Source organism: Myotis davidii, unplaced genomic scaffold (genome assembly GCF_000327345.1).
Source record: "Myotis davidii unplaced genomic scaffold, ASM32734v1 scaffold93, whole genome shotgun sequence".
NCBI classification, from domain to species: Eukaryota; Metazoa; Chordata; class Mammalia; order Chiroptera; family Vespertilionidae; genus Myotis; species Myotis davidii.
The window spans coordinates 3,627,990-3,655,192 of NW_006292095.1; the positions used below are offsets into that span (position 1 = coordinate 3,627,990).

The window sequence follows — 27,203 nt, forward strand, 5'->3', positions numbered from 1 at the left end:
GGTCTTTATTATCCATGAATGAGTGAGATCATGTGGTATTTTTCCTTCATTGACTGGCTTATTTCACTTAGCATAGGAAAACCTACTCTTGCACAAATTTCATGCATCAGGCATCTAGTCATTTATAATTATCCAGAATGTCATTGTTTTGCATTTGTAAATGTTTCAAGTTACTGACTTTTCATTGTTTTTTATTTTATTCTTTAAAAATATTTAAAGTTTATAGTAAATCTTGAATTTATACACTAAAGAACCTGAATCCACAGTGTAAGCTTACACCTTTCTCCTTCCTGTAGAACCAGATTTCTTTTGGTTATTCACATTGTTTCACAGGGGATGAGTTTCGATAATTTTCTATCTTTATCAAAACTTGATGACTTGCTCTTTAGTTTCTTGACATTCAATTTTATTTGAAAGAATATTTAGGATTTTCAGGTGAAAAGAATAGTGATAATTTTTTTTTTAGAGTTTACATACAATGTCAGAATGTCTTACGGATTTAGAATATAATTGTAATTAACCAAACTCAATTCCATGCAAGCCAATAAATTTGGGGAAAACAAGCACAACTAAGTAATAAAGAAACATCAAAATTGTAATGGTCCTTTTTAAAATGATAAGAATAGTCTTCCAAAATAATGAGACAGAAGTCTGCAAGTGACATTACCAAATCAGAGAGAAAGAAAGAGAAAGAGAGAGAGAGAGAGAGAGAGAGAGAGAGAGAGAGAGAGAATCTGTACCATATCTAGAATTCATAATTGCAATCCTTTCATACATTATAAAGCTTGCAAAAAAAATGCTGCATTTTTGCAAGAGATACATTGGGACAATCCAGAGAGAATCTTACAGTCAGCCACTACTTTGGAATGCCAAGTGATGCACATGAGAGTGAGCCAGTGGTCAGACCTAAAGCATCCTGTGAATAACTATCGGTATCACAGGAACAATATTTATTGAATGTTTAATATCTTTTGAAATATGTAAAGTATAATTGCTTAGAAATATAAGAAGACCTGAATTAAAATGCAGTAACAGCCCTAGTCAGTTTGGCTCAGTGGATAGAGCATCAGCCTGTGGACTGAAGGGTCCTGGGTTCAATTCCGGTCTAGGGCACATGCCCAGGTTGTGGGCTCTATTCCCAGTAGGGGTTGTGCAGGAGGTAGCTGAATAATGATTCTCTCTCATCATTGGTGTTTCTCTCTCTCCCTCCCTTTCCCTTCCTTTCTGAAATCAATAAAAATGCATATTAAAAATATTGCAGTAATAGTAGTTGGTTTCTTAAACTCTTTCTTATATTAAAAAAAGGTATAGAATATATAGTAGTATAACTAATGATGATGTAGTAATTCATGAATCTATTATTTTATATTATACCATTTCACCTCTCTTAAATATTTTGTTATACATCCTTTTACTCTTCTTTTAGTAGTTTCTCTAGATTAAGATATTAATGCTTGAGTTATTGTCCCTAATATACACGTTTATCAATTACCCTATATTCTTAAATCATTTAACATTTTTTTTGTTTGTTTGTTAATCCTCATCCGAGGATATTTTTCCATTGATTTTTAGGGAGAGTGGAAGAGAGAGAAAGATAGAAACATTAATGTGAGAAAAACACATATCGACTGGCGGTTGCCTCCAACATGAGCCCTGACCAGGGCTGGGGCTGGGGAAGAGTCTGCTACCAAGGTATGTGCCCTTGACAGCAATCGAACCCGGGGCCCTATGGTTTACAGGCTGACACTCTATCCACTGAGCCAAGCCAGTTACAGCGATCATTTAACTTCTTTATTCCAGTTAACTTTTCTGCCTATCATTTTTTTTATTTATCATAACCCTGCTTACTTGTAAACCCCAATGAAAGATTACTATTATTTTTAATAAAGTCAGTATTATTTTAAACCCTAATAAAGCCTCGGTGGCTGCCACAAGATGGCTAGCAGGGGAGGGCAATTGGGGCGATCAGGCCAGCGGGGGAGCGGTTAGGGGGTGATCAGGATGGCAGGCAGAAGCGGTCAGGTGCAATCAGGCAAACTGACAGGTGAGTGGTTAGGAGCCACCAGTCCCGTATTCTGAGAGGGATGCCTGACTGTCGGTTTAGGCCCAATCCCACAGGCAGGCCTACACTGGCAGTTGGACATACCCCAAGAGGTCCCAGATTTGAAGAGGGCGCAGGCTGGGCTGAGGAACACCCCTCCCCCATGCATGCACCGGGCCTCTAGTTTAATCATAAATGTACTCATTCTGGTGCTTGTTTTTCTTTTTTCTTGCATTTCTGGTTCCATCTGCAGTTCATTTCCATGTCTCAGAAATTCTATGTATTCCTATTACAGGCCTGCTTCTTTTTAATTATATATATTTGTTTGCAGTCATTATTAAATCTTTACTTAACCTTATTTTTTAAAAACTTTTGCTGGAACAAATTTTAGGGTGTCTTTTAAAAAATGACCCATGCCGTAACCGGTTTGGCTCAGTGGATAAAGCATCGGCCTTCGGACTGAAAAGTCCCAGGTTTGATTCTGGTCAAGGGCATGTACCTTGTTGCGGGCACATCTCGCAAGAGGCAGCTGATAGATGTCTCTCTCTCATCGATGTTTCTAACTCTCTATCTCTCTCCCTTCCTCTCTGTAATAAATCGATAAAATGTGTAAAAAAATGACCTTAATTCTTTAAAATTATCATTTCATTGTCTTCTGGCTTTCTTCATTTCTATTGACAAGTAGTTGTCAATCTTATTGCTGTTTCTTTGAAGGTAACATCTTTTTTTTTTTCTTGACACTTTGAAAGTTTCATTTTAGTTTTAATTATTCTTTTAAAAACATTTAGGTGTGATTTTTTTCTTTCTTTTATCATGCTTGAATTACATAGAGTATATTCAGTAATACTGTATTGTCAATTTTAAAATTTTAAGTTTACTTAGCTCCTTGGCCTCTCTGTGCTGACTTTATAGGGAAGGATTCTGTTTTGATGCACTTCAGTGTATACTATTTTTTGTCCATACCTGCATGACTCCCAAAGTCCTGCTTGTTTCTAGGCTTCCAAATAGTGGCTTCCTCCTTGGGACTAACATGGATATATGTATTCTTTCTTTTTCTGGCACAAAACAGTGCCTGCATATCACCTGCTAAATTTCTTTACAGTTTTCAACTCAGAATTGTTATTTTCCCTGGAGTCCCACCTCGCCATGGGTCAGTTTCTTTTGGTATACAAGAAGACAAAATGCTTGCTCTGCTTGTCAGTGGCTGGGATCTGGGACCTGTTCTTTTAACGAATCCAGACGGCCATGGCAGTCACAATCTTTATGTTATACGTGTGTGGGAAAATGAAAATGGGATACCTACACCCATCTTTCTCTTTATAGAGGCTTTTAGACATATTCTTATCATTTATAAGTAATATATTTTAATATGGGATGTCCATCTAATCTGTTAAATTGATGTCATATTAGTTCAGTTTTTATTGACCATTTGCTACTTTCCAAATATTCTTCTAAGTGCTTGAGATGCATTAGTAAACAAAATGGATATGAATCTCTGAGTTCATATGGTTAGTAGATGATTGTAATAATGACATAATAAATAAGCAGATTAAGAAGAGTCTTAAAATGTTTAAGCAAAACTATAGAAAAAATTAAAAATATCTTTTGGAAATCTAATGTTTGATAATTGGGAAACTTGGATTTTTTTAAAAATAAATGTATTAATATAAGCCTCCCTGAGAAGATATATAAGGAAAGACTTGAAGTAAATAAGACAATGAACCATGCTGAAGAACATCCCAGGGAATACTTGTATAAATACCCTGAGGCAAAAGCTTGCCTGTTGTATTAAAAACAAAAACAAAAATGCTAGGAGGGCAGTTTGACAGTAAAGTGTAAAGTGTGTGAGAGTAGGACTGGCAAATAGGATCTTTGAGTAAAATGAAAACAAAATCAGAGGATCTCTCTCTCTCTCTCTCTCTCTCTCTTTCTCTCTTTAGGGGTAACCTACCTATCCTATATAATAAAAGCCTAGGTGGTGCCACACCCTTGTGTGACATCATCACAAGATGGCCTTCACAAGATGACTGTCAGGGGAGGACAGTTGTGGGTGACCAGGCCTGTAGGGGAGGGCAGTTGGGGGCGATCAGGTCACCAGGGTAGCAGTTAGGCCTCAATCAGGCCAGCAGGGGAGTGGTTAGGAGGTGATCAGGCTGGCAGGCAGAAGTGGTTAGGGGCAATCAGGCAGGCAGGCAGGCGAGCGGCTAGAAGCCAGGAGTCCTGGATTGTGAGAGGGATGTTCGAGGGAACCCAGATTGGAGAGGGTGGAGGACAGGCTGAGGGATACCCCTCCCACCCCCATGCATGAATTTTGTGCACTTGGCTTCTAGTTTATAATAAATAGATAGATATAGATAGATAGATGATAGATAGATAGATAGATAGATAGATAGATAGATAGATAGATAGATAGATAAAATAAAAAGCCTAAGAGAATGACCAGAACAACTGGAATGACCGGAATGACTGATAGACCAGTCGCTATGATGTGTACTGACCACCAGGGGGCAGATGCTCAACCCAGGAGCTGCCCCCTGGTGGTCAGTGCATTCCCACAGTCAACCTCTTACGGCCAGCCAACCACCCTTGGTCTCTCCCTCCAGCTGGCCAACCTCTCACAGTCCCTCCCCCATCCCTCCCCCCAGCTGCCAGGCCCGGATTGAACCACTGCCTGGCCACCATGGTGGCATGGCAGTGAGGGAAGGAGGAGCGGTAGGCAGGGAACTGCGAGGTGGTCGGGTGCCAGCAGCAGCGTCATCATCCAGCGTCTTTTCCTTCTCTACTCAGCCCAGCAACTGTCGCCTCCTCTCCTGACCCTACCAGGGCCTTTGGGCCTCAGTCTGGGATGGGAAGCTGGGGGTGGGTGGTGGTGGATGCAGCCCCTTCCCCAGGGGTTGCCGAGGTTTGACTCCTCTTTGGGGCCAGCAACCAACCTCCTGCATACCCTCCCCTTATCCCTCCCCCCAGCCCATAGGCCCAGATGGCCAGCCCTGTTTGGCCTGGCCCTGATTGGCCCTGATCACCAGCCAAGCCTAGAGACCCCACCCATGCATGAATTTGTGCACCGGGCTTCTAGTAACAAAATAAATATATTTTAAAAATAAAAGCTTAGGGAACAAATTTTTCACTAAACACTCTCTATTTTGCAGAGCTTTCTTGCCTCCTAGTTTTAGAGTTTATGGTTATAATGGCACAGGATATATGAAGCCCTTTGAACAACAGATTCAGGTATGGATTTTAGTGTCTGTTTTACCTTTATTAGGTGAGTTTCTGTGATCACCTTACTTAGGGTCCACTTGTTGCTGGAGTACAAAGAGTTGAAGTTATGTTTGTTTTGGCATGAATTTAACCATTTCTTTTTTATGTATGTAGTAACTAACCATTATTAAACAGATGATTATTCAAACCAAAAATGATTCTGATGTTTTTAAGCTATTATTTAATGATGCTGTACATATACTGTATGTGCTTATGTGGACAATGGGTTGACTATGTTGTAACACATTTCAAATGAAAAAGCATGACTTATGTTAGGAAAGCTAAATCAGGGAAGAAAAAGAGAATTTAAATAGTCTGCAACCCAGGCATGTACCCTGACCAGTTCAATGCTCAACCACTGAGCCATGCTGGCCGGGCATGTCAATAGTTTATTGGAAGAATAATAGAGAAGTGTTCATAGAATTGTATGAATTACCCATGCCTGAAATGCCATTTTTCTTTTTACCTCTGCCTTGTCCTACCAATTCCTGTTGTGTGTTTTTTTTTCCCCATTTGCATTACTGGTTTCTATGTGGAGAATCTACTAATACTCTGAAATTAAAGCATTTCGATAGAGATGAAGATTTTAACAAAAAAAATAATAGAGAGGGTGAATAATTGCTTTAAATTTCACTGAACAGACTAGGCAAATATATGTGAGTTATATATGGAATAATCTATACAGATATATAATAATACATAGTCAAATATACACACACACACATGTGTGTGTGTGCATGCGCATGCTTGTGGCATGTATGTGTGTGTGTGTAAGAGAGAAAAGAGTTAGTATCAGAGAGACAAAGAGATATACAACCACAATATTCCATGCCTGAATTTTACATACTTTTGCTATACCTAATATCTAACTCTACTTCCTACCTCCCAGGAGGTAACTATGAAAGATAAATGTATAATTAAAAGGGCAAAGCAAAGAATGCTTTATTAATGTCCTGAATGTAGTAAGTTGTTGAATATTGGCCTCAAATGTAACCAGTATAGTCAGTGCCATGTAATGATATTTCTGTCAAAAATGGACTACCTATACACTGGTGGTCCCATAAGCTTATAATGGAGCTGAGACATCCCTAACACCTAGTGACACCATAGCCATCATAATGTTGTAGGACAACGCATTACTCATGTGCTTATGGTGACGCTGATGTAAACAACCCTATTGTGTAAAAAAGCTTAGTCATATAAAAGTACAGAAGATACAATGATGCACAGTATATAATAATTGATAATGATCATAAACGACTATATTACTGGTTTATGTACTTACTTGCTATACACTTTATTATTATTTTAGAGTGTACTCTTTCTACTTACTAAAGAAACAAACAAACAAACAGTTAACAGTAAAAGAGGATGTCATGTTATCCTCACAGCAGCCCGCTGCAGCTCACTGAGCTTGGAGGTGGGGGAAAAGGGTCTGTTTTGGCTCAAATTAACACAGGCTTCCATTTTTCTTCCTGAATTTTCACAAGTTTCATTGAAGAGCTATTTATTCATTTTCTCTTAGGACAGTTTGTCCTTTTGACCATTTCCAGAGGATGGATATGGTTGTTTATTTATAATTTTCATTTAGTTTGCTAGGGAGCAGATTTGTGGAGCTCTTCATGTTGTCATACTAGAAGTCAGTTCTCCACATCTTCATTTTTAAAGAATAATTTATCTTAATACATAATTTTAAGAACCAGAGCTTTCATTCTATTTAAGCATTTTAATCTGGCTCTCTACCTATATATACCTATATCTATACCAGGGGTCCTCAAACTATGTTTTGTTTTTATTTACTTCAAAATAAGATATGTGCAGTGTGCATAGAAATGCGTTCATGGGTTTTTTTTAAACAATAGTCCAGCCCTCCAATGGTCTGAGGGACAGTGAACTGGCCCCCTGTTTAAAAAGTTTGGCCCTGTCCAGTTTGGCTCAGTGGATAGAGCGTCAGCCTGAGGACTGAATGGTCCCGGGTTTGATTCCGGTCAGGGGCATGTGCCTTGGTTGCGGGCACATCCCTGGTGGGGAGTGTGCGGGAGGCAGCTGATCGATGTTTCTCTCTCATTGATGTTTCTAGCGCTCTGTCCCTCTCCCTTCCTCTCTGTAGAAAATCAATAAAATATATATTTAAAAAAAAGAAAAAAAAGGAAGTAAAAAGTTTGAGGACCCCTGATCTATACATTTATATCTACACATCTAAATCTATACCTCTATATCTCTATATCTCTCTATCTCTATCTCTATCTCTATCTCTATCTCTATATCATCTATATCTATATAAAGAAATATATAGTGAAATATATTATTGTTTGCATTATTATTCCTGGGAATATTATGTGCTACTTTTCTTTGATTTATTTCAAATTTTCTCTTTATTTTTGGCTTCCATCAGTTTATTTTGATGTGTTGAGTTGTTTATATCTTATGGAAATGAACAAAAACCAAAAAAATGAGAATAAGCAAAAACTATTTATTCAGAACTTGCCATAGCAAGGGAATCAGCCACCGTCACTTGTCTTCTCACTGATACTGTTATTACTGGATTCCTAATGTTTTTCCTTGAGTCTGAGCCTGTGTGCACTGGCCCAAAGGTATACTGAGCAGGAATTTGCAGTTTAGAAAGAAAAAAAGTAGTTTAATATTGAATTAGCTAGTTTGAAGATGGGGAGCTTATGCCTCTAAAAACCCAACTCATAGCTTGAATGTTATCTTTTGCCTGCCAGAGGTCTGGACCATGTGACTATTAAGCAGCAGAAGATAGCAGCTACTATCTTCTGCTGCCTCTAGGGCTGGTTTTTTTTGTTTGTTTGTTTGGTTTTTTTTTTGCTTTTTTTCTTACTAATTCCAAAATCATGGGTTATTTTAGGGTTAGCTCTTTTTCTGATTTTTCTCTTGACTATGAGCCACATTTACACATCTACTATTTTATTTACTTCTTTTAAATTTGATTTCAGAGAGGAAGGGAGAGAGAGAGAGAGACAGAAACATCAATGATGAGAGAGAACCATTGATTGGCTGCCTCCTGCATGCCGCAAACTGGGCATATGCCTGGACCTGAAATAGAACCATGACCTCCTGGTTCATAGGTTGATTCTCAACCACCAAGCTATGCCAGCCGGGCACATCTAATATTTTAAAACTAGAGGCCCAGTGCATGAAACACATGCACAGGTAAGGTCCCTAGGCCTGGCCAGCCATCAGGGCCAATCTGCAGGGCGACTGGTAGGGTGGCTGGGGAGCCCCCCATTGGCACCCACCTTGGCTGGCCTGGGGTCTGCGGGCTGGGGGCAGCTCCTGTCTTGAGAACCTGCCCCTAGGTGGTCAGTGCACGTCATAGTGACTGATCATTCTGCTGGTCCATCCACAATTTGGTCAATTTGCATATTAGGCTTTTATTATATAGGATCATACCGGCCATATCCAATGATGCATTCTTGAGTTCGTGATTCTTGTGTCTAAAGAGCTTTCTTATTCCACCAGACAATGAGCTTTCCTGGTGCCACTTTCAAAACTACCCTCCTGTGTTCAGAAATAGCCAAAATGTCTTCTCAGTTCTGGCTTTTCTGGCCTTAGTTTCTGCTAAGGGACTTGAGATCTCTTTCACATATTCTCAGTTCAAATGTAAATGAAGAACTTACACCTGAATCAATAACATACATTTTGGGGCCTCACTCTGTGCCTCCTTCCTTTCCTGGATATTCACCTCAACTTCTAGGAACTTGAAACCATGGTCAGTAAGATTGGGTTCTTTGTTGGAACTTTAGCTACCTTGTGTGGCCTTGCCTTGGAGGGTGCCCTCAGGTGATATAAATGCAAACTAAATACCATGTTTTTCTTTCTAATGTTGATTCCCTTCTCTCACTTTTTGTTCTGCCAGGCTTTGTAGCTGGATTTTAAAATTATTTTTCCAGAATTTATATTTGTAATTGGTGAGGGAGTTAATCCAATGCAAGCTACTCTGCTTTTACACTCAAATAATTTTTCTCTTGGATTTATTTTATTTGGTTTTGCAAAATTTAGTTAATAGAATATGAAAAAATAAGTTTTGAAAGATTATTACCTTGCTCCTAATGACCAAGAATGTCATATTTAATTTACAATAGGAAAAAATAGGAATATGTACTAACTTTTTGAACCTGTGGGAACATATTTGGATAATTGAGCCAAATGTTCATCTAGTAATCCTTTAAATATATTTTAGAAACAATAAGCATTTGACACATATGCACAAATTAACATTCAGTTCAAATATTTGAAAATAGTACCTTTAACATGAGTTAATCTAATAGACATATATGTATTTTATCTTTTGTTTTTCAGAATTTTTGCTACTACCAAGGGCATATTGAAGGGTATCCAAATTCTATGGTGATCCTTAGCACATGTACTGGACTCAGGTTGGGATATATAATTTTATGATGAGAAAATGGAGTATTATTTCGGAAATAATTTTTAAAAAATTTTAAATTATATTCAGTAGTTCTAACATGAGCCATGCCTTATTGTGGAAAACTGTTTTAGGAAAAGCATACTATGAAAATTCTTGTAATCCCTCCTACCTTTATTCTGAATTAAGATTTTTGATAGATTTGGAGACCATGAAATATCAATAGCTACGCTAATACCGATTGCATTACTATTCAGTGCCACTTAGTACGTTTGTGGATACTTAGGAATTTTTTTTCCACTTTACCACTTAAGACAAAGACTGAAAATTATCTACATTCTATTCAACTAAAACCTGACTAAATGGCATTTTATGTACTTTTTAAAAAATGTGTTTTGAAATTCATAGGGGCTTACTACAGTTTGAAAATATAAGTTATGGAATTGAGCCCTTAGAACCTTCAGTTGGTTTTGAACATGTGATTTACCAAGTAAATAATAAGAATACCGGTGCTTCTTTATATACTGAGGAGGATATTGATCCAAGAGACTTGCCCTTTAAAATACAAAGTGTACAGGTAGGTGATTATTTGAGTAACTGTTTGGCTATTACTATTCTTCAATAAAAACAATATTTTTCTGACAAATTATTTATATTAGTTAATATGATAGATAGATAGATAGATAGATAGATAGATAGATAGATAGATAGATAGATGATAGATGATAGATAGATGTGCTAGATGTGTCAGAAACCTTGTGACTTATATTGTAAGTCTGAAAACTAGTCATTCAAATTTCCAGAACTACAAGCTGTTATTTTTAACTGTTATTGACACTGCTTTTCCACCCTATGATGTATACCTTCATTGTCTGCAGGTACACTCCTTTCTCCATATCCATTATGTCAAAATTTTGATATAACAAATACAAATGACATTTACATAAATATTGGAGATATTTGCTACGGAGAGTCACTAGGGTCTTCTTCTAAGACAGCTGCCTCAGGGGCAGCTATCACATTTTCCTTAAGATGCAGGGTTAGTTTCCTTATGCAAGGACAGAAAAGCTGCTTCTACTGGCAAAGAAGACTCCAGAATTTAGGAGTTTGGTAACCTCAGATTCATCAGAGTCTTCCCATATGTCCCCATTCAAATTTTCCCGATCTCATTTCTTCCCAATTAATACCTTCACTTTAACAGTAGACACCATGTGATGTTGGAAATTCAATTTGTGCTGTAACTAATCTACTCGTAGAAATGAGAGTCTGAGTTTGATTTTCAACCCTCTCTGATATGCAGCTATAGTAGGTAAGGTTTTTTGTGTTTTTTTAAGGTTGATAATTTTCCAGAACCATCATATGTGTGTGTGTGTAGGTATGTGTGCATATATGCATGCATGTGGCAAGGTCAAGTGACAAATAAATTAACCATCTCAGAAGGACTATAAAATTTATTTGTATATTTCTTTCATAAATTTAAGTGTTCAATCTCTTACATTTTGACATATGACTCAATTGAATTTTTGTAGGGAGTAAGATTCTAAATTCATTATTCTTCATATGGATATCTAATTTCCCCAACACCATTTGTTAAAAAGACTATTTTTGTTCCATTGAATTTTCATGGCTTGCTTTTTTCAAAGATCAGTTTACCATAAATGTTAGGGACTATTTCCACAATTGCAATTACATTCCATTAATCTTTACGCTTATTCTTATGCCAGAACCACAACCTTTTACTATTGTAGGTTTGAATCAATTTTTGGAATCAGTAAGTGTGCATTCTTCTTTTTAGCTATTGTTCTGGCTATTCTTGTTACTATGAAATTCCAAATTTAAAATGTATTTCAATTTCCTCAAAATGCTACCTGGAATTGTATTGATTCTGTAGATTCATCTGAGAAATATTGCCATTGAACAATAATAATTATTTCTATTTACTAACATTGAATAGCTTTTTTGTTTAGATTTTATTTAATATTTTCTGCATTGTTTTGCATCGTTCAGTCTTTAAGTAAACTTATTTTGTTAAATTTATTTTTAAAAATGTATTATTTGAATGCTATTGCACATTTAATTTTTATTTCAAATTTGTATTTCTCACTATTAGTGTTAAGAAATTATTTATTTTGTGTACTGATTTTGTATTCTACAAATTTGTTGAAATTGTTTATTAGTTTTTTAATTGGATTTTGATTTTCTATTTTAAAGTCATGTCAACTTGAATAAAGATAGTTTATGTTCTCCCTTTTTAATTAGGATAACTTTCATTTTTTTAATAGCCTAATTGTTCTGGTTAGAACCTCCAGTATAATGCTAAATAGGTGAGAAGAGATATTTCTGTCTTGCCCCAATCTTAGGAAAAAAGGATTCAGCCCGTTACCATCTCTCTTTATAAAAGCCTAAGCCGAACCTTATGACCAAAGGACCAAACAACCAGTTGACCAGTCACTATGATGCACACTGACCACTAAGGGACAGACGCTCAATGCAGAAGCTGCCCCCTTGTGGTCAGTGTGCTCCCACATCCAACCTCCCTTTGGCAGGCCAACCTCCCACAGTCCCTCTGCCCCTTGACCCCCGCTGGCCAGCCAACCTCCCGCAATCCCTCCCCCACATTGACTGCCCAAATCTCCCCAATTGGGACTGAGCAAGGGTCGATCACTGGCCTGGCTGAAGGACCCCACATGTGCATGAATTCATGTACCAGGCCTCTAGTCTTTACATAATACTTAGCTAAGCAATTTTTCCCCTTATGTAACCACATTCTCTTACTCTATAAAATGGCTTTTGAGTTGTTTGGACCTGCTCACCCTTCGACAGACACATTTCCTAGCATTCTTTTATGTACCCTTGTCTTAAATGTATTTGCCTAAAATAGACTGTACCTTCACCCTTTAGGCTTATTGTTCATTAAATGAATGAATATATTATTAACTAAGTATAATTAATCCCAATCTCAAAGAGAACATGAACAAGGATTACTTCAGGCAATGTTAGACAACCAACACACGCTGGTTAAAACAAAGACATGGTTTGGATCCTTCAATCCATTAATACATTGTTTATCTCAATTAATTTGTGTTTATGTTTATCCTCCAGTAAAGTGGTGTTATTTCCTTGTTTAGGGACTTTAATGAGAGGATTGAGTCCCATAAGCAAACTATCATGAAATATTTGGTGCTTAATTTTTAATGCAAATTATAAAAAACTGGTTAGACCATAAGGGGATTTCATCTGCATTTTTTAAAACAAAACCCTGAAATCTCCAAGGTTAGGCCAAGAAATAGTGGGCAAAAATGAGTGCTCAATCAGCCCTAATTTTGTCTTACCGATCTTTCTCAACTTTTCCTTTTTCTTTAAATTACTATTATCATCATTTTTTCTGATCTCTACTAAATCCCATAGTTCTTATTCTCCAATGCTCAATTTAATATGCTAAAGAAAATAGTTTTACTAATATGGGATGGTTTTAAACTTTAATGTGAAATGGAAAATCTGTAGACATTAAAATAAATATAAGAAAAGTGTCCTCAATTTCTGAAATTTTATCCTCCTTTTCTGCTTCTAAAGATCTGTCCAGTGTTTGTAGTTACGCTATTCTAGTAACAAGATATTTTGAATTATTGACACTATAATCTTAAAGAGTTCACAAAGTTGTCTTACAAGTTTTCCCAAGTGCATTCCTCCTACGTAACATAACAATAATCTTCATGTAACAATAATCATGAAGATAATTATTTCTTTATCCCCATATTTTGGCAAAGTCTAACTCATATAAATAATAAGGCAGAATTCAAATCCCATTGGGCTTTGCATTTTTGCCTAACTTAACCACTATGATCTATGTGGATGACATCATAACCAGAAACTCATCTGGAGGTATCTATGGTGCAGTGTGAGAGTTGTTCATTTTGAATAGCTGTTGCTCACCTTTTTCTGCAGTGATTTAAAATATCATCCCTATAAACACAGAAATGCTCCTTACACTTTCACCATCATAGATAAAACCATACCACATAGTAATGGATAATAGCATCATGTAAGCTAATAAAAAAATCACACCTTTTATAATGGGAGTCAATGGAAGGGTTTTTAGTTTTGTTTTTCAGGAAAGCAAATAATATAGATAGCTCAAAACCAATGAGAATATAGAGAATGGATAGTAAAGGAAAGTTACTTTCTGAGTAAATTAAATGGTGGATCAGCTGTGAAAGAGGTGACAGGGAAATATTCTGAAAATGATTATTTGATACCAAGCTTTGGATATATATTTTTTAAATATATATAAATTTGGATTTTTCAACAATGAATTGATGATGTAGTGATAAACACTAATATATTTAAGTAATTCTTTAACTTTCATGTCGATTTTTTTCAGTCACCTACAGATTTCTCTAGTTATATAGAAATGCATGTTGTAGTTGAAAAAAATTTGGTAAGTATATTCTGATTTATGTCAATTTATATTAGTAATTATTTGTTTCTTCAAATAATCTCTCTTCTTTTTCTGGGACTCCTATAATTTATATATTATTTCTACTTAATGATATTTCAGAAGTCCCTCTTTTTTTTTTCTTTCTGGTCCTTAAACTCTATAATTTCAATTATCCTCTCCTCAAGTTTGTTGATTCTTTGTCCTGCCTCTTCAAATCTGTTGTTGAATCTCTCTAGTGAATTTTCACCTCAATGATTGCATTTTATAACTCCAGAGTTTATTTGGTTTCTTTTTATAATTTCTATATTTTTTTGTTTAGATGTAATTTTGTTTCTATGTAATTTTCCAGATTTCCCTTCGTCTGTGTTTTCCTTTAGCTCTTTGAGCATACTTCTGACAATTGTTGTAAAGACTTTGGTATGTCTGCATTTCCTCAAGGATTGTTTCTCCCAATTTATCTTGTTCCTTTGGGTCATGCTTTTTGGTTTCTTTCTTCCTTTCCTTCTTTCTTTCTTTCTTTCTTTCTTTCTTTCTTTCTTTCTTTCGCTTCATGATATAAACAATGCATGTGTTTCTCTGAAATTCATATCAAAACCTAATACAATGTGATGAGTTTTGGAGGGTGGGGCCTTTGAGAGTGATTTGAGTCATGGAGGTGGGGCCCTTATCAAGGAGATTTGGCCCTTATAAAAGAGAATCCAGAAAGTTCCTTCACCTTTCTGCCAAGAAGGAAAGATGGTCATTTATGAACCAGGAAGAGGATTTTTTACAAGATAAAAAATCTGCTGGAGCCTCTGTCTTAGACTCACAGCTTCCAGAACAGAGAGATTCATTTGTTGTTTAAGCCCCTCGTCTATGATACTTTTAGTATAACACCTGACTGAGGAATCTTGTGATTTGGGTTGAAAATTCAGCATTTGAAAAAAACAAACACCTCTTTCAGATTTTGCAGATTGGTTTTGTGCCAGGGCAGTCCTTTAATGATTAGTTAAGCTTGCTCTCAAGTTAGGGGTCAGCTGAGGTGGAAGTTTAGGACATTCTCAGGTCTTTACTGAGCATATGTCTTGATGAGCTTTCTTATTTCATCATATACAGAACTGCTTTTGAATATCTCAGTTTTCCAAAGAGTCGTAAACACCCAACCTTCTCCTCAGAGCCTTTCATGGCCTGCTGTATATCCTCACCTATAATCTCTTGCCTCAGACATCTCACCATCTGTCATCTTTCTGACACTTTCACTAGTAGTTCTTACTCCTTTTTGGACATTTTCAACTGCTTTCTGGACATTTTGACTAGTATGTTATGAGATTCTGGATTCTACTTAATTTTTTCATTTTAATTTTATTAGCACATCAGTATTGACCTAGTCATGTGGTGGTATTTAATGGCAAAAGTTTTCAGAGCCTTCATGATGTTCTTTTAGTCTTGGTTCACTTGGTGCTTTTGTAGATGCCATGGCTACCTGCCTGTGTTGCCTGCAGGAATAGTAGCCTTCCTTGTTCTCCTGCTGCCTCTGCATAGAGGATTGTAGATGATGGGCCTGCATGGTAGAAAATGTTTTCCTGGCCTACTCAGTGCCAGAGGGATTCCTGTTTACATTCTCAATGCTGTTTGTGGGAGTGGAAGTTCCTTTTTAGGGTTATTCTGCCTAGTGTTTCTATGTGGGAGTAGGAGACATTGGACATCTGGGAGTAGAGCTGTTTTGTATTATCAGAGCTACACTGATACTGCCAGCAGGGGCAATTGCTCTTTCTAGGTCCAGGCAACCTGTTGTTTCATGCTATAGGGCACAGATTCTAGGCATCAGAATGTTAGTGGGGTTCTCACTTCATCCCTACCTGGGCTACTTGTTGCCAGTGGATGTGGTGCAGCTATGTTATTCCTCTGATCCTAGCATTCATGCACAGGTACCTTTGATTTCCACTCTTTAGAAACCCCCTATAATCTTTTTCTTTTTTTGGTATATTATTTCAGGGTTTATCATTTTTCATAGCTTTGCTCAGCTGGGAGAAACTGGGAGACAACAGTCTACACCATTCTGTCTAAATTAGATGTCTTCACAATAATGTCAAAATTTAAATTATTGTTTTTGCAAGTTTTTTTATTAAGAGGAGAAAAGATAGTGTTTTTTACTTACCTTTGCAATTTTCATTACCAGAGCTCTTGACTGTCTTTGTGTATATAAGTGTTATAGTCTTCTGTCATCTCTTTTCAACCTCAAGGGGTTTTTTAATTATTATTTCTTATTTCTAGTAATGCAGCTCTGTTATTAATGATTTTATTTTATTTTTTTAAATTTGGGAATGCCCTTCTGTTGCCTTTACTTTTGAAGAAGAATTTTGCTGGATATAGAATTTTTGATTGAGAATGTTTTCTTTTGGTACTTCAAATTTGTAACTCTACCTGTTCTCCATTGATTCTGATGAGAAGTCATCTCTTAATCTTGTTATGCATTATTTTTCTTCTTTGTGAGATACATTATTTTTTCTTCTCACTTTAAAGATTTATTTTATTAAGACCTTTGTCCAGTTAGTTAACTATGACGTGTCTGTGTGAATGTCTGATTTCATCTTATTTGGTTTATTGAGCCTATATAATGTGTAGATTAATGATTGTCATTAAATTTGTGGAGGTTTTGGTCATTATTTACTAAAGGTTTTTGTTTTGTTTTGTTTTGTTTTTTAAAGCTACTTTTTGCTCGTTTTAAAAATTATTATTATTTTTAATCTTCACCGAGGATATTTTTCCATTGATTTTTAGAGAGAGAGGAAGAGAGAGGGAAAGACAGAGAGAAACATTGTTGTGAGAAAAACACATCAATTGGTTGCCTCCTGCACCTAACCCGGTCAGGGGCCTGGAGCAGCTTGCAGCCCAACTGAGATATGTGCCCTTGATCAGAATAGAATCCAGGACCCCTTCAGTCCACAGGCCAACACTCTATCCACTGAACCAAACTAGCTAGTCCACTTCCTTTTTTTTTTTTTTTTTGCCTTTTTCAATCTCTGTACCCTTCTAAGGCTCCTATTATATAAATTCTGGCTTACGTAATGATGTCAAATTAATGTCCATGATTCTGTTCAGTTTACTTTTTTTTTGTTGTTGGATAATTTGTGTTGATATACCATCATGTTCAATTATTCTTTTTTCTGCTGGTGAACACCCCTTTTATGAAGTTTTTATTTTAGCTATTGTATTTTTCAACTTGAGTGTCCATTTAGTTATTTTTATAATTTTATATTTTTTCTACTTCAGATTTACTATAATAATAAAAGCGTAATATGCTCATTAGGCCTGACGTCCTTCCTTCCAGACAAAGCCCCAGCAGGCCAGACCATGGCAGAGGTAGCAGAGGCCTCCCTCCCCCCATCCCCCTACTTCCGGGCACAGCAGCAGCAGACAGGGGCCAGGGCCACGGCCCTTGCACATATTTTGTGCATCGGGCCTCTAATTGATATGTAATCGACACATAACCATGTAAATTCATCCATAGTAACATCAAGGAAAGCAGAGTATATTATTAGATATGCAAGTTCGGTGTTTAATAAAGTGACACACCTTTGTAGACTTTCTATTCTGTTTATAGATACCGTATTTGCCGGCGTATAAGACGACTGGGTGTATAAGACGACCCCCTAACATTTCCACTCAAAATACAGAGTTTGTTATATACTCGCCGTATAAGACTACCCCCTCTTCCGCACACCTTCCACACACCAAATAAAAGGTAAAACAATATCAGATTTGATTTTAACATTTTAATTTATATTCAAATGCTTATGACATGCAGGAAAACTGTCACAAGGCTGTATGTAATCAAACATATACATAAAACAGTGCAAGTTTATTACCGGTAAACATACCGGTAATTCACTAAAGAAAACACACTCTATAGACTGGTACCGTAGATGCTTCTCAGGAACACAGGCAAGCAGCCCACAACCTAGAGGGACTGTCAATGATAGAAGTAAGATAACAAATAGTCACTAGTGCGCAAGTGCGAGCTCTTCAACATTCTAACAGGCACCATGATAGCGCAAAATCGCGAATCTTCAATGCATATGTAAAGAAATATACGGTAACCCGAATTTACCACACTCGCAAAATCGCACACAGCCAACCATACACCCAGTATGGTATCGCGATTCGTGATTTTGCGCTATCATACTGGGTGTATGGTCGGCTGTGTGCGATTTTGCGAGTGTGGTAAAATCGCATAACAGCAAAATCGCATAACAGCCGAGCATACACCCAGCAGCGCTGCTGATGCCTGAACGGTATGTGGAATGAAGTGGGCAGGCATCGGGAGGCCACTATGGCACGGGGCAAGCACTATGGGCAGTCTATCTGAAGTGTACCTGGCGTATAAGACGACCCCCCACTTGGAGGCATATTTTTCAGGGCCAAAAAATCGTCTTATACGCCGGCAAATACGGTATATGAAAAGGTTATAACTTTTTACCTCTCTAAGTTAAAACCAAAAATGCTATTTTCCTCATACCTGCTAACCATTGGTTTTATATTTCTTTTTAATTTTTCTAGCCAGTGAGTATACAATTTTATCATATTGGGATTTTCAATTTCTTTAAAAAATTTACATATAAGTAACATCAAGCACTTTGAAGTTTTTATTTGTAAATCTCTCAAATCATCTTCACCCAGTCCTAAATGTTCTATGGCTCTTAATTAACATTGAAATTTTGATAGGGATTGCATCAAATCTGTAGATTGTTCTGTGAAGTAGAAACATTTTGACAATATTAACTCATGAGCATTAACTATATTTGTATTCATTTGTGGGTTTTTTTTAATTCTTATAGTTTTCAGTATACATACAAATCCTTCACCTTTATGCTTAAATGTATTCCTATGTATTTTATTCTTTTTGATGTAATTGTAAATGGGATTATTTTCTTAATTTCCCTTTCTGATAGTTTTATTAGTATATAAAACATAGTTTTGTATATTTGTTTTTTATTCTGCAACATTACTGTCCTTGTTCACTAGTTCTAACAGGATTTTTTTATGATGAGTTTGGGGCTTTCTATAACATGGTATCTGCAAATAGTGACAGTTTTACTTCTTCCTTTCCCATTTGGATGTATTTTATTTACTTTTCTTCCTACTTTCTCTGGCTAAGATTTCAATCTATATTATATAAAGGTGGTGAGACTGAGTATTCTTGTATTGTTCCTGATTATATGGGGAAAGTTTTCAACTTTTCACCATTGATTATGATCTTGGCCGTGGGCCTATTACATATGGTTTTTATTATGTTGAGGCATGTTCCTTTTATACATATTTTGTTGAGTTTTTATTTTGAAAAGATGTTGAATTTTGTAAAATGCATCAATTGAGATAATTATGTGACATTTCCCTTTATTTGGTGTTCTATCACATTAACTGGTTTGTGAATGTTGAACCATTTTTGCAACCATGGAATAAATCCCATTTGTACCTGGTGTAAGATCCTTTTATTTTATTTTTATTTTATATTTTATTTTATTGATTAAGGTATTACATATGTGTCCTTATCTCCCCATTGCCCCCAACACCCCCACTCATGCCCTCAACCCCCTGGTGTCCATTGGTTAGGCTTATATGCATGCATACACGTCCTTTGGTTGATCTCTTCCCCTTACCCCCACCCTCCCCTACCTTCCCTCTGAGGTTTGACGGTCTGAAAGATGCTTCTGTCTCTGGGGCTGTTTTTGTTTATCAATTTATGTTGTTCATTATTTTTCATAAATGAGTGAGATCATGTGATATTTATCTTTCTCTGACTGGCTTATTTCGCTTAGCATAATGCTCTCCAGTTCCATCCATCCTGTTGCAAATGGCAATAATTCCTTCTTTTTACTGCAGCATAATATTCCATTGTGTAGATGTACCACAGTTTTTTAATCCACTCAGCTTCCAAATCTTAGCTATGGTGAATTGTGCCACTATGAACATAGGGGTGCATATATCCTTCCTGATTGGTGCTTTTAGTTTCTTGGGATGTGCTGTTGATCTCAGTGTACCAATGTTTTATTAAGGATTTTTTGAATCTATGTTCATCAGAGATGTTGACCTGTAATCTTCTCTTTTTGTAGTGTTCTTGTCTGGTTTTGGTGTCAGGGTAACACTGGCCTTGTAAGATGACTTTGGAAGTGTCCCTCTCTTCTATTTTCGGGGAGTTTGTAAGGTGTTTTTTTTTAATTTTTTAATATATCCTATTTCTCACACTGAATAAATATCATATTATTTCTATAATAATTTATATTTTAAAACAAATAGTTAAAACGTTTCAAATTCACTATATTAAAATTTAAACAACACAACAATAATTAAATATTAAGCAATTTATATTTAGATTTAAAATGTATGATTATCTTTTTCAGTATACTCATATGGGTTCTGATACGGCTATTGTCACTCAAAAAATTTTTCAATTAATTGGATTGACTAATGCTGTAAGTGTTTGCTTTTTAGAACTTTTGCATTTGCTTGTGATACTTAAAAAATTCCCATAGTTTCTGTTATGGCACTGCCTGAATACATATCTTGTGTGAATAAGGAAACGTATATAACCATTTTAAATTTGTTTCCTAACTATTTCATAGAAATGATAATTATTGTAGATACCTAAGTAGGTTATTGTAAGGATTAAATTAAATATAGCACTTGAGGTAGGGCTTGCTTAAGGACAGGCTTTTCAAACATTGATTACAACTTATTTCATCAGTAGTATGTATTTTTTATATTATAAGATTCAAAACAGATTTATAGTTTAGTTGTTTAATATTTGTCTTCAGAATTGTGTTTATTTTCACACTTAATTTCCAAATCTATTTAGACCATGATATTTGAAAATATTTTCTTTATGTGTTTTATTTTAGATTTTTACTTCATTTAATATTACAATAATTCTGTCTTCACTGGAGCTTTGGATAGATGAAAATAAAATGCCAGTAACAGGAGATGTTAATGAATTATTACACAAATTCTTAAAATGGAAAAGGTCTTATCTTGTTTTGCGTCCACATGATATGGCATTTTTACTTGTGTAAGCATATCTTGGCATTACTAAATCTTATATAAAGAAAACATATTTGACCTAATTTCTGACAGTTCAAAGGTCTTTAGAGAAAGACATCTTGTGCCATTTTTCTTATAAACAACAACATCTGAATATTATTTTTCAAAACATGTGTTTTATAAAATTATTGATATCACTGTATTTATTTGTTTGTATTTAAAATTTACTCCTTCAAACTTGTTACCATATGCCTTCTTGCCTTCTTACCTTATTAAATAATGCCCATAACTATACATAAAATACTAATAATATTTACCTGAAGAAATGTACCTGAATTCTAAGAATATAGTAACTTGGGCTTCTTTTTATGCTTTATTTCCATAAAATGAAATAATAGATAACAAGGAAATGGAAGCACAACTGTATATTTAAACATCTCTAATATACCATATTCACACTATGCTTCCTTTTAAAAAGTATAAAACTCTCTATTTAATAAGCTTATTGTTTTTATTAATGTCCAGAATCTCTATATATATTTATATTAAATAAAATAATACATACAGGGGCCCCTCCCAAAAAATGTATACAAACAGAAAGAGTTGATAGCTCAATTTTTACAATGAAATGTATTTTAATAAACACTGCCTTTATAATTATTCCAAGTGTGTGCATACATTTCTGGGACACCCTATATTATTTACAGAATAATCTTCTGACCCTTCGCTCTCTATTATAACTGTAAAGATCAGATTCTCTTTGAGAGGTATATGTGTGTGTATCTTTGTGTGTGCGTGTGTTTGGATCATATATATTTTAAAGTCATAATCTTTTATGTTACTTTCTGCCCCTCAAGTATGCCATAACTTTGCATGACTCTATAAGTTAACTCTTTTTATTTACCAACTACATTGCCTTATTTTCTTAATTTAAAAAATTTTACTTAATTATCTTATTATGATCTTTTAGGAATATTTTAATTTTTAGCGAATACTACATATAACTGAATCTTCATGTTAAAAAAATCCATCTGATAATAGACTTTATAATATTTGCTTTAAAATCTATTTTATTGTTTTCAAAAGAAGCATTCACAGTCACTTCCTATGCCCTGTTACTTTAATGTTACATGGAACTATCTATGAATATATTCTATAAATATTTAAATATATATTTATATTTGGCAAATACAATATTAATTGTGTTCAGTTTTACAAATTCATATGATTGTGTTGTGTGTGTTTTTAAATTTAAGTTACAGAGAAAAATCAGATTATGTTGGTGCAACCTTTCAAGGAAAGATGTGTGATAGACAATTTGGAGGAGGCATTGCTGTGGTTAGTATAATCTTGGCTAAAATATATAAATGAAATGCTGTTTAGATTATATATAGTTCAATATTTTTTATTCATTTTTCTAGGTATTTAATATTTGCATAATGAACATATTAACCTTTTTCCCTGCTGCTGAGAGAAATGTTTGCACTATAGCAAGTACTCACTGAACTTCATACACATACAATTTTTGGCATTTCATCTCATGAGTTCAAAATGTCCTTTTTAGAAAATTAATATAGTGGTCTATTTTAGGCTTAGAAAATTTTCATAAATTTGCATGTGCTCAACATTCAATGAGTAATTGCTTTTGATTTCAAGATTAGATTTTGATCATTTTTCTTAATTATCTAGTAAACATAATTATAAAGCGGGTTAAAATAAAATTTTGAGAATTATAAATTTCCTTAAAATGCTCTATGGGGCCCAGGTGAAGGATAACAGAATCAAATACCCTAATTGGTATTATTTATTTTAGTAGAAAATCTTGGTGTATTTAAAATTAGTATATTTTTGCTCCTCTTTCATAATGCCATGATTATTTTGACATGTGGAATTTACTTTCTTATTTTGTGTGTGTTTGTACAATGTCTACTAGAATTTGAGGGATGCAATGCATAACACTCTTATTTCAGTGAACAAGGGGAGCTAAGTAGAGATATAAAAAGATGAATGAATCAAATGGAGACACAAATATCAACCTTAAAATTTACCTATGATAGTTTGGAAAATGTGACTTATGTTTATTGGCAAGCCATTACCTAGTCTCAAAAACTGGAATTTGGCTGATTTGTGCAGTCAAAACACTGAAATATAAGACTCCCATGTGAAATAGGGCCTTCATTGATAACAAAGTCAGAACAGAACTCATTCTCTCTAAAGCAGTGGTTCTCAACCTTGGCTGCACATTAGAATCACCTGGGAATCTTTTTAAAATCCTGATTTCTGGGCCTCATCCTCTGGAAATTCTGTTATGGGGTGGGGCCACAACATTAGTAACAAAGAAACAGAATTTCGGGAGGATGAGGCCCAGAAATCAGGATTTTAAAAAGATTCCCAGGTGATTCTAATGTGCAGCCAAGGTTGAGAACCACTGTTAAAGGAAGGTTTAGCCCCCATATATTTAGAGTAAAATAATGCCATCATTTATTGGAAAGTGTGTGTTTCATGAGCAGAGGGCAGTGGTCACTATAGTGAGAGGAGCATTCAGAGAGGAGCTTTCTAGTATTCTTTTTTTATTTCTAGTCCCTTTCTGGACTCTTTTATCATTGTTGGTGGGTTGTTTTTCTGTCCTTCAGCCAACAACACATTGTCTTATTAGCTTCATAGTAAGTCATCAAACACGGTAGTGTAAACCCTGCTACTACTACTTTAGACTGATTTAGGTATTCTGAATTCTCTGCATTTCCATTTTAAAATCAACTTGTCAATTCCAGCGAAAACTGCTTGGATTCTGATTAATTTTGAACTGAATCTTTAGGCAATTTGAGGGACATTGACACTTTAACAATATTGAGTTCTCCTATCCATGAAATGGATAAATATGTGTGGTATATTCACATAATGTAAGCAATAAAAATAAACTACTATTAAACATGCAACATTGATGGATTTCAAAACCTGTTGAATAAAGTAAACCAGAAGCAAAAGAATATTTACTTTATTATCCCATTTTAATGTGTAATTAAAGATAAACCATTTTATTAAAAGTGAGAATAGAAGTTACAAATTGTGGTGAGGTAATGCCTGGAAACTTGCTGGAAAGAACTCCCTAGGTGATAAAAATATCCCATATTTTGTACAGTGTAGTAGTTATGCAGATATTTGTCACACACACACTTCACAAATATGTGTGTATATATGTACATACATATAATATTATAAATAAAATACATATAAGAATGTATATATTTGAGTAAATATTCTATACACACATATATGTATATGCATATGTTTTACACCCATACATAATGCCACAGAAATTTTAACCCTAAAGAGTAATAAAAAGAAACAAATATATAACCAAACAAAATTTGATGTATCAATAGTAAAAAGCAGCAAAATGTTCTTCAGGTAAAACAGATATGACTTTTAGGTGATTTATTGTTTAGAATGAAATAAAGTTTTACTAGCATATATAACAACTATGAACTCATATACACCAAACTAAAATGCACAAAGTAAACACTGAAAGAGCTACTAAAAGAAATAATCATACTTGGATAGTTTATCAGACCAAACATTTAGAAAGTTTGAACAGTATTAACGAACTTTATCTAAAAGGCATATTTAGAATCCTGATTTCTAATATTAGAGACTAGAAGTTTTTACAAAGCAAACAGACCCGCATATTTATAGAAAGTAACCGCATGTTATACAACATAGGAATACTAGTGGTTGGCACATAAGAAGTCCTTAATAAATCCCAGCTACTGTTACTATTATTTAACAGCTATTATAGTAAGCAGATTCAACAAAAGAAACTTGTCTGCTTACTTACAGATTTTATACAAAATATTTTAAAATGCCAATGCTAAATATAATTTTAGTTTTCCATTATTTTATGTTAGAAACAAAAGTAGTCATAACAATATCCCAGAGGAAATTCTTATACTCCAGTTTATACCTTTTCAAGTTTTTGCTACTGGTCTGTTTTGGACTAAATTGTGTACTCCTAAAATTCATTTATTGAAGCCCCAATCCCCAATATGACTATATATTGGAGACTGGGCCTTACAGAGGTAATTAAGATTAAATGAGTTTATGAGTGTATGCCTCTAATCCAATGGGACTGGTGTCCTTATAAAAGAGGAAAAGACAGCAGAGATATCTATCTCTATACATATACTAAAGAAGGTCATGTGTGGGCACTGTGAAAAGACAGCCTTCTATAACCTAGGGAGAGATGCCTTACCAGAAAGCAACCCTTTTGGCAACTTGACCTGGACTTCTAATCTCCAGAAATGTGAGAAAATAAATTTCTGTTATCTAAACCAACCCAGTCCGTGGTATTTTGTAATGAAAGCCTTATCTGAGTAATAGAAACCCTATGCCAAATTGCCGCAAAGGAATGTCAGCTCCAACACAAACCATATATTTGACTCTATCTATAATAATAAAAGCATAATATGCTAATTAGACTGGATAGCCAAATGATCTTCTGGACGTCATTCCGGATTTTCTTCCAGACGACCTTCCTGGTGAACCTGCCCTGTTGAGGGCTGAGGCAGAAGCGGTTAGGATCCATCAGGCAGACAGTTGAGCAGTTAGGGGTGATCAGGCAGGCAGGCAGAGTAGTCAGGGGCAAACAGGCAGGCAGGTGAGCAGTTAGGGGTGACCAGGCAGACAGGCAGAGAGTGGTTAGGGGCAATCAGGCAGGCAGGAAGGGGTAGCGGTTAGGAGCCAGTAGTCTCTGATTGCAAGAGGGATATCCAACTGCTGCTTTAGGCCCAATCCCTGAGGGATCCCTGCGAGATCAGGCCTAAACCAGCAGTCAGATGTTCCCCAGAAGTCCCAGATTGTGAGAGGGTGCAAGCCTGGCTGAGGGACCCACTACTCCCATGCAAGAATTTCATGCACTGGGCCTTTAGTTTCAAGATAAGATGAAAGACCAGGATAAATGAACTAATAAGAAGATAGAGAATAAAGGAGAAATTGCACATGGGAGTGTAGGAGATCACTTTTATACAAATGACTAAATTGAAATTTTTGGATGTTTTTGTTTTCATCTTACTGAGCTATAAAAGATAGCAAGGAACAGGAGTCATAGAGAAAGAGAAACAATTATAAAGCTACATTGATTGAATGGCTGCCACACCTTTTCTATAATATCCTGAACACAAAACAAAAAATCTTAAATAACTATAATAATAATATATACCCTATTATTCATTACATTACTATTTATAATATCTTGTTATTTACATTATTGAAATTTAGCAGAATCCTTCATTTTCTTTTCCATAGAATCAAATCCACCCCCTCTTCTTCCCTTCACCTTCCATTCCTCCCCAGCTTCTACCCTCTCTCTTTCTTGTCTTCTTCCTCCTCCTCTTTTATCTTCTTATTCTTTCTCTATCTAAAAATGAATGGTATATTCAACTGTGGTAATTTGATAAAGGGGCCATTTATCAATGTGCATGCAAGGTGTAGGGGCTTTGCAGTGTCTCAGGGATAGTAATAAAGTTATTTAATTTGTTACCGAAGCGAGAAGGAAAGGACAGAGACATTCTACTGGGGTCACAGAAAGTAGAGACCTCCACTCAAGAATTCAGACAGCCATAAGCACCTGGACAATGATGCTAATAAAATTTTCTTACCCTGTCCTCCCCATTAGACCAAAGTAAAGCAGGGGGAAAAGAACCTTTTGATATTATCCTTTGGTGCCATCTTGACTAGAGAGCAAGGTGGAAAATGATGGAAAGTTGATTTAGAGAAGCAAACAGAATATACCAAAATGTATTCCTGGAAACCTCTCTTGAAGTATATTCACAAAAGTGTTATTAGATACTAGGGGCCCGGTGCACGAAATTCGTGCACTGGGTGGGGTTGAGGAAGAGTGTCCCTCAGCCCAGCCTGCCCCCTTCTCACATACTGGGAGCCCTCAGGCATTGACCCCCATCAATCTCCAATCGCAGGATCGGCCCCTTGCCCAGGCCTGACACCTCTGCCAGAGGCGTCAGGCCTGGGCCGGGGACCCCCAGCCCCCTCCGACTGCTGGCTCC

At 35.7% G+C, this 27,203-nt stretch overlaps 1 protein-coding gene across 1 annotated transcript in view; it reads left to right on the forward strand.

Annotated features, from left to right (window-relative positions):
* Window positions 1-27,203, forward strand: part of ADAM2 (ADAM metallopeptidase domain 2) — a 78,848-nt gene that overhangs the window by 3,516 nt on the left and 48,129 nt on the right. Inside the window, exons 4-10 of the mRNA XM_006765640.1 lie at window positions 5,191-5,269; window positions 9,623-9,699; window positions 10,098-10,266; window positions 14,071-14,127; window positions 20,508-20,579; window positions 21,006-21,172; window positions 22,401-22,482. Coding sequence (XP_006765703.1) covers window positions 5,191-5,269; window positions 9,623-9,699; window positions 10,098-10,266; window positions 14,071-14,127; window positions 20,508-20,579; window positions 21,006-21,172; window positions 22,401-22,482 — 703 coding nt within the window. The remainder of the gene's footprint in view (window positions 1-5,190; window positions 5,270-9,622; window positions 9,700-10,097; window positions 10,267-14,070; window positions 14,128-20,507; window positions 20,580-21,005; window positions 21,173-22,400; window positions 22,483-27,203) is intronic.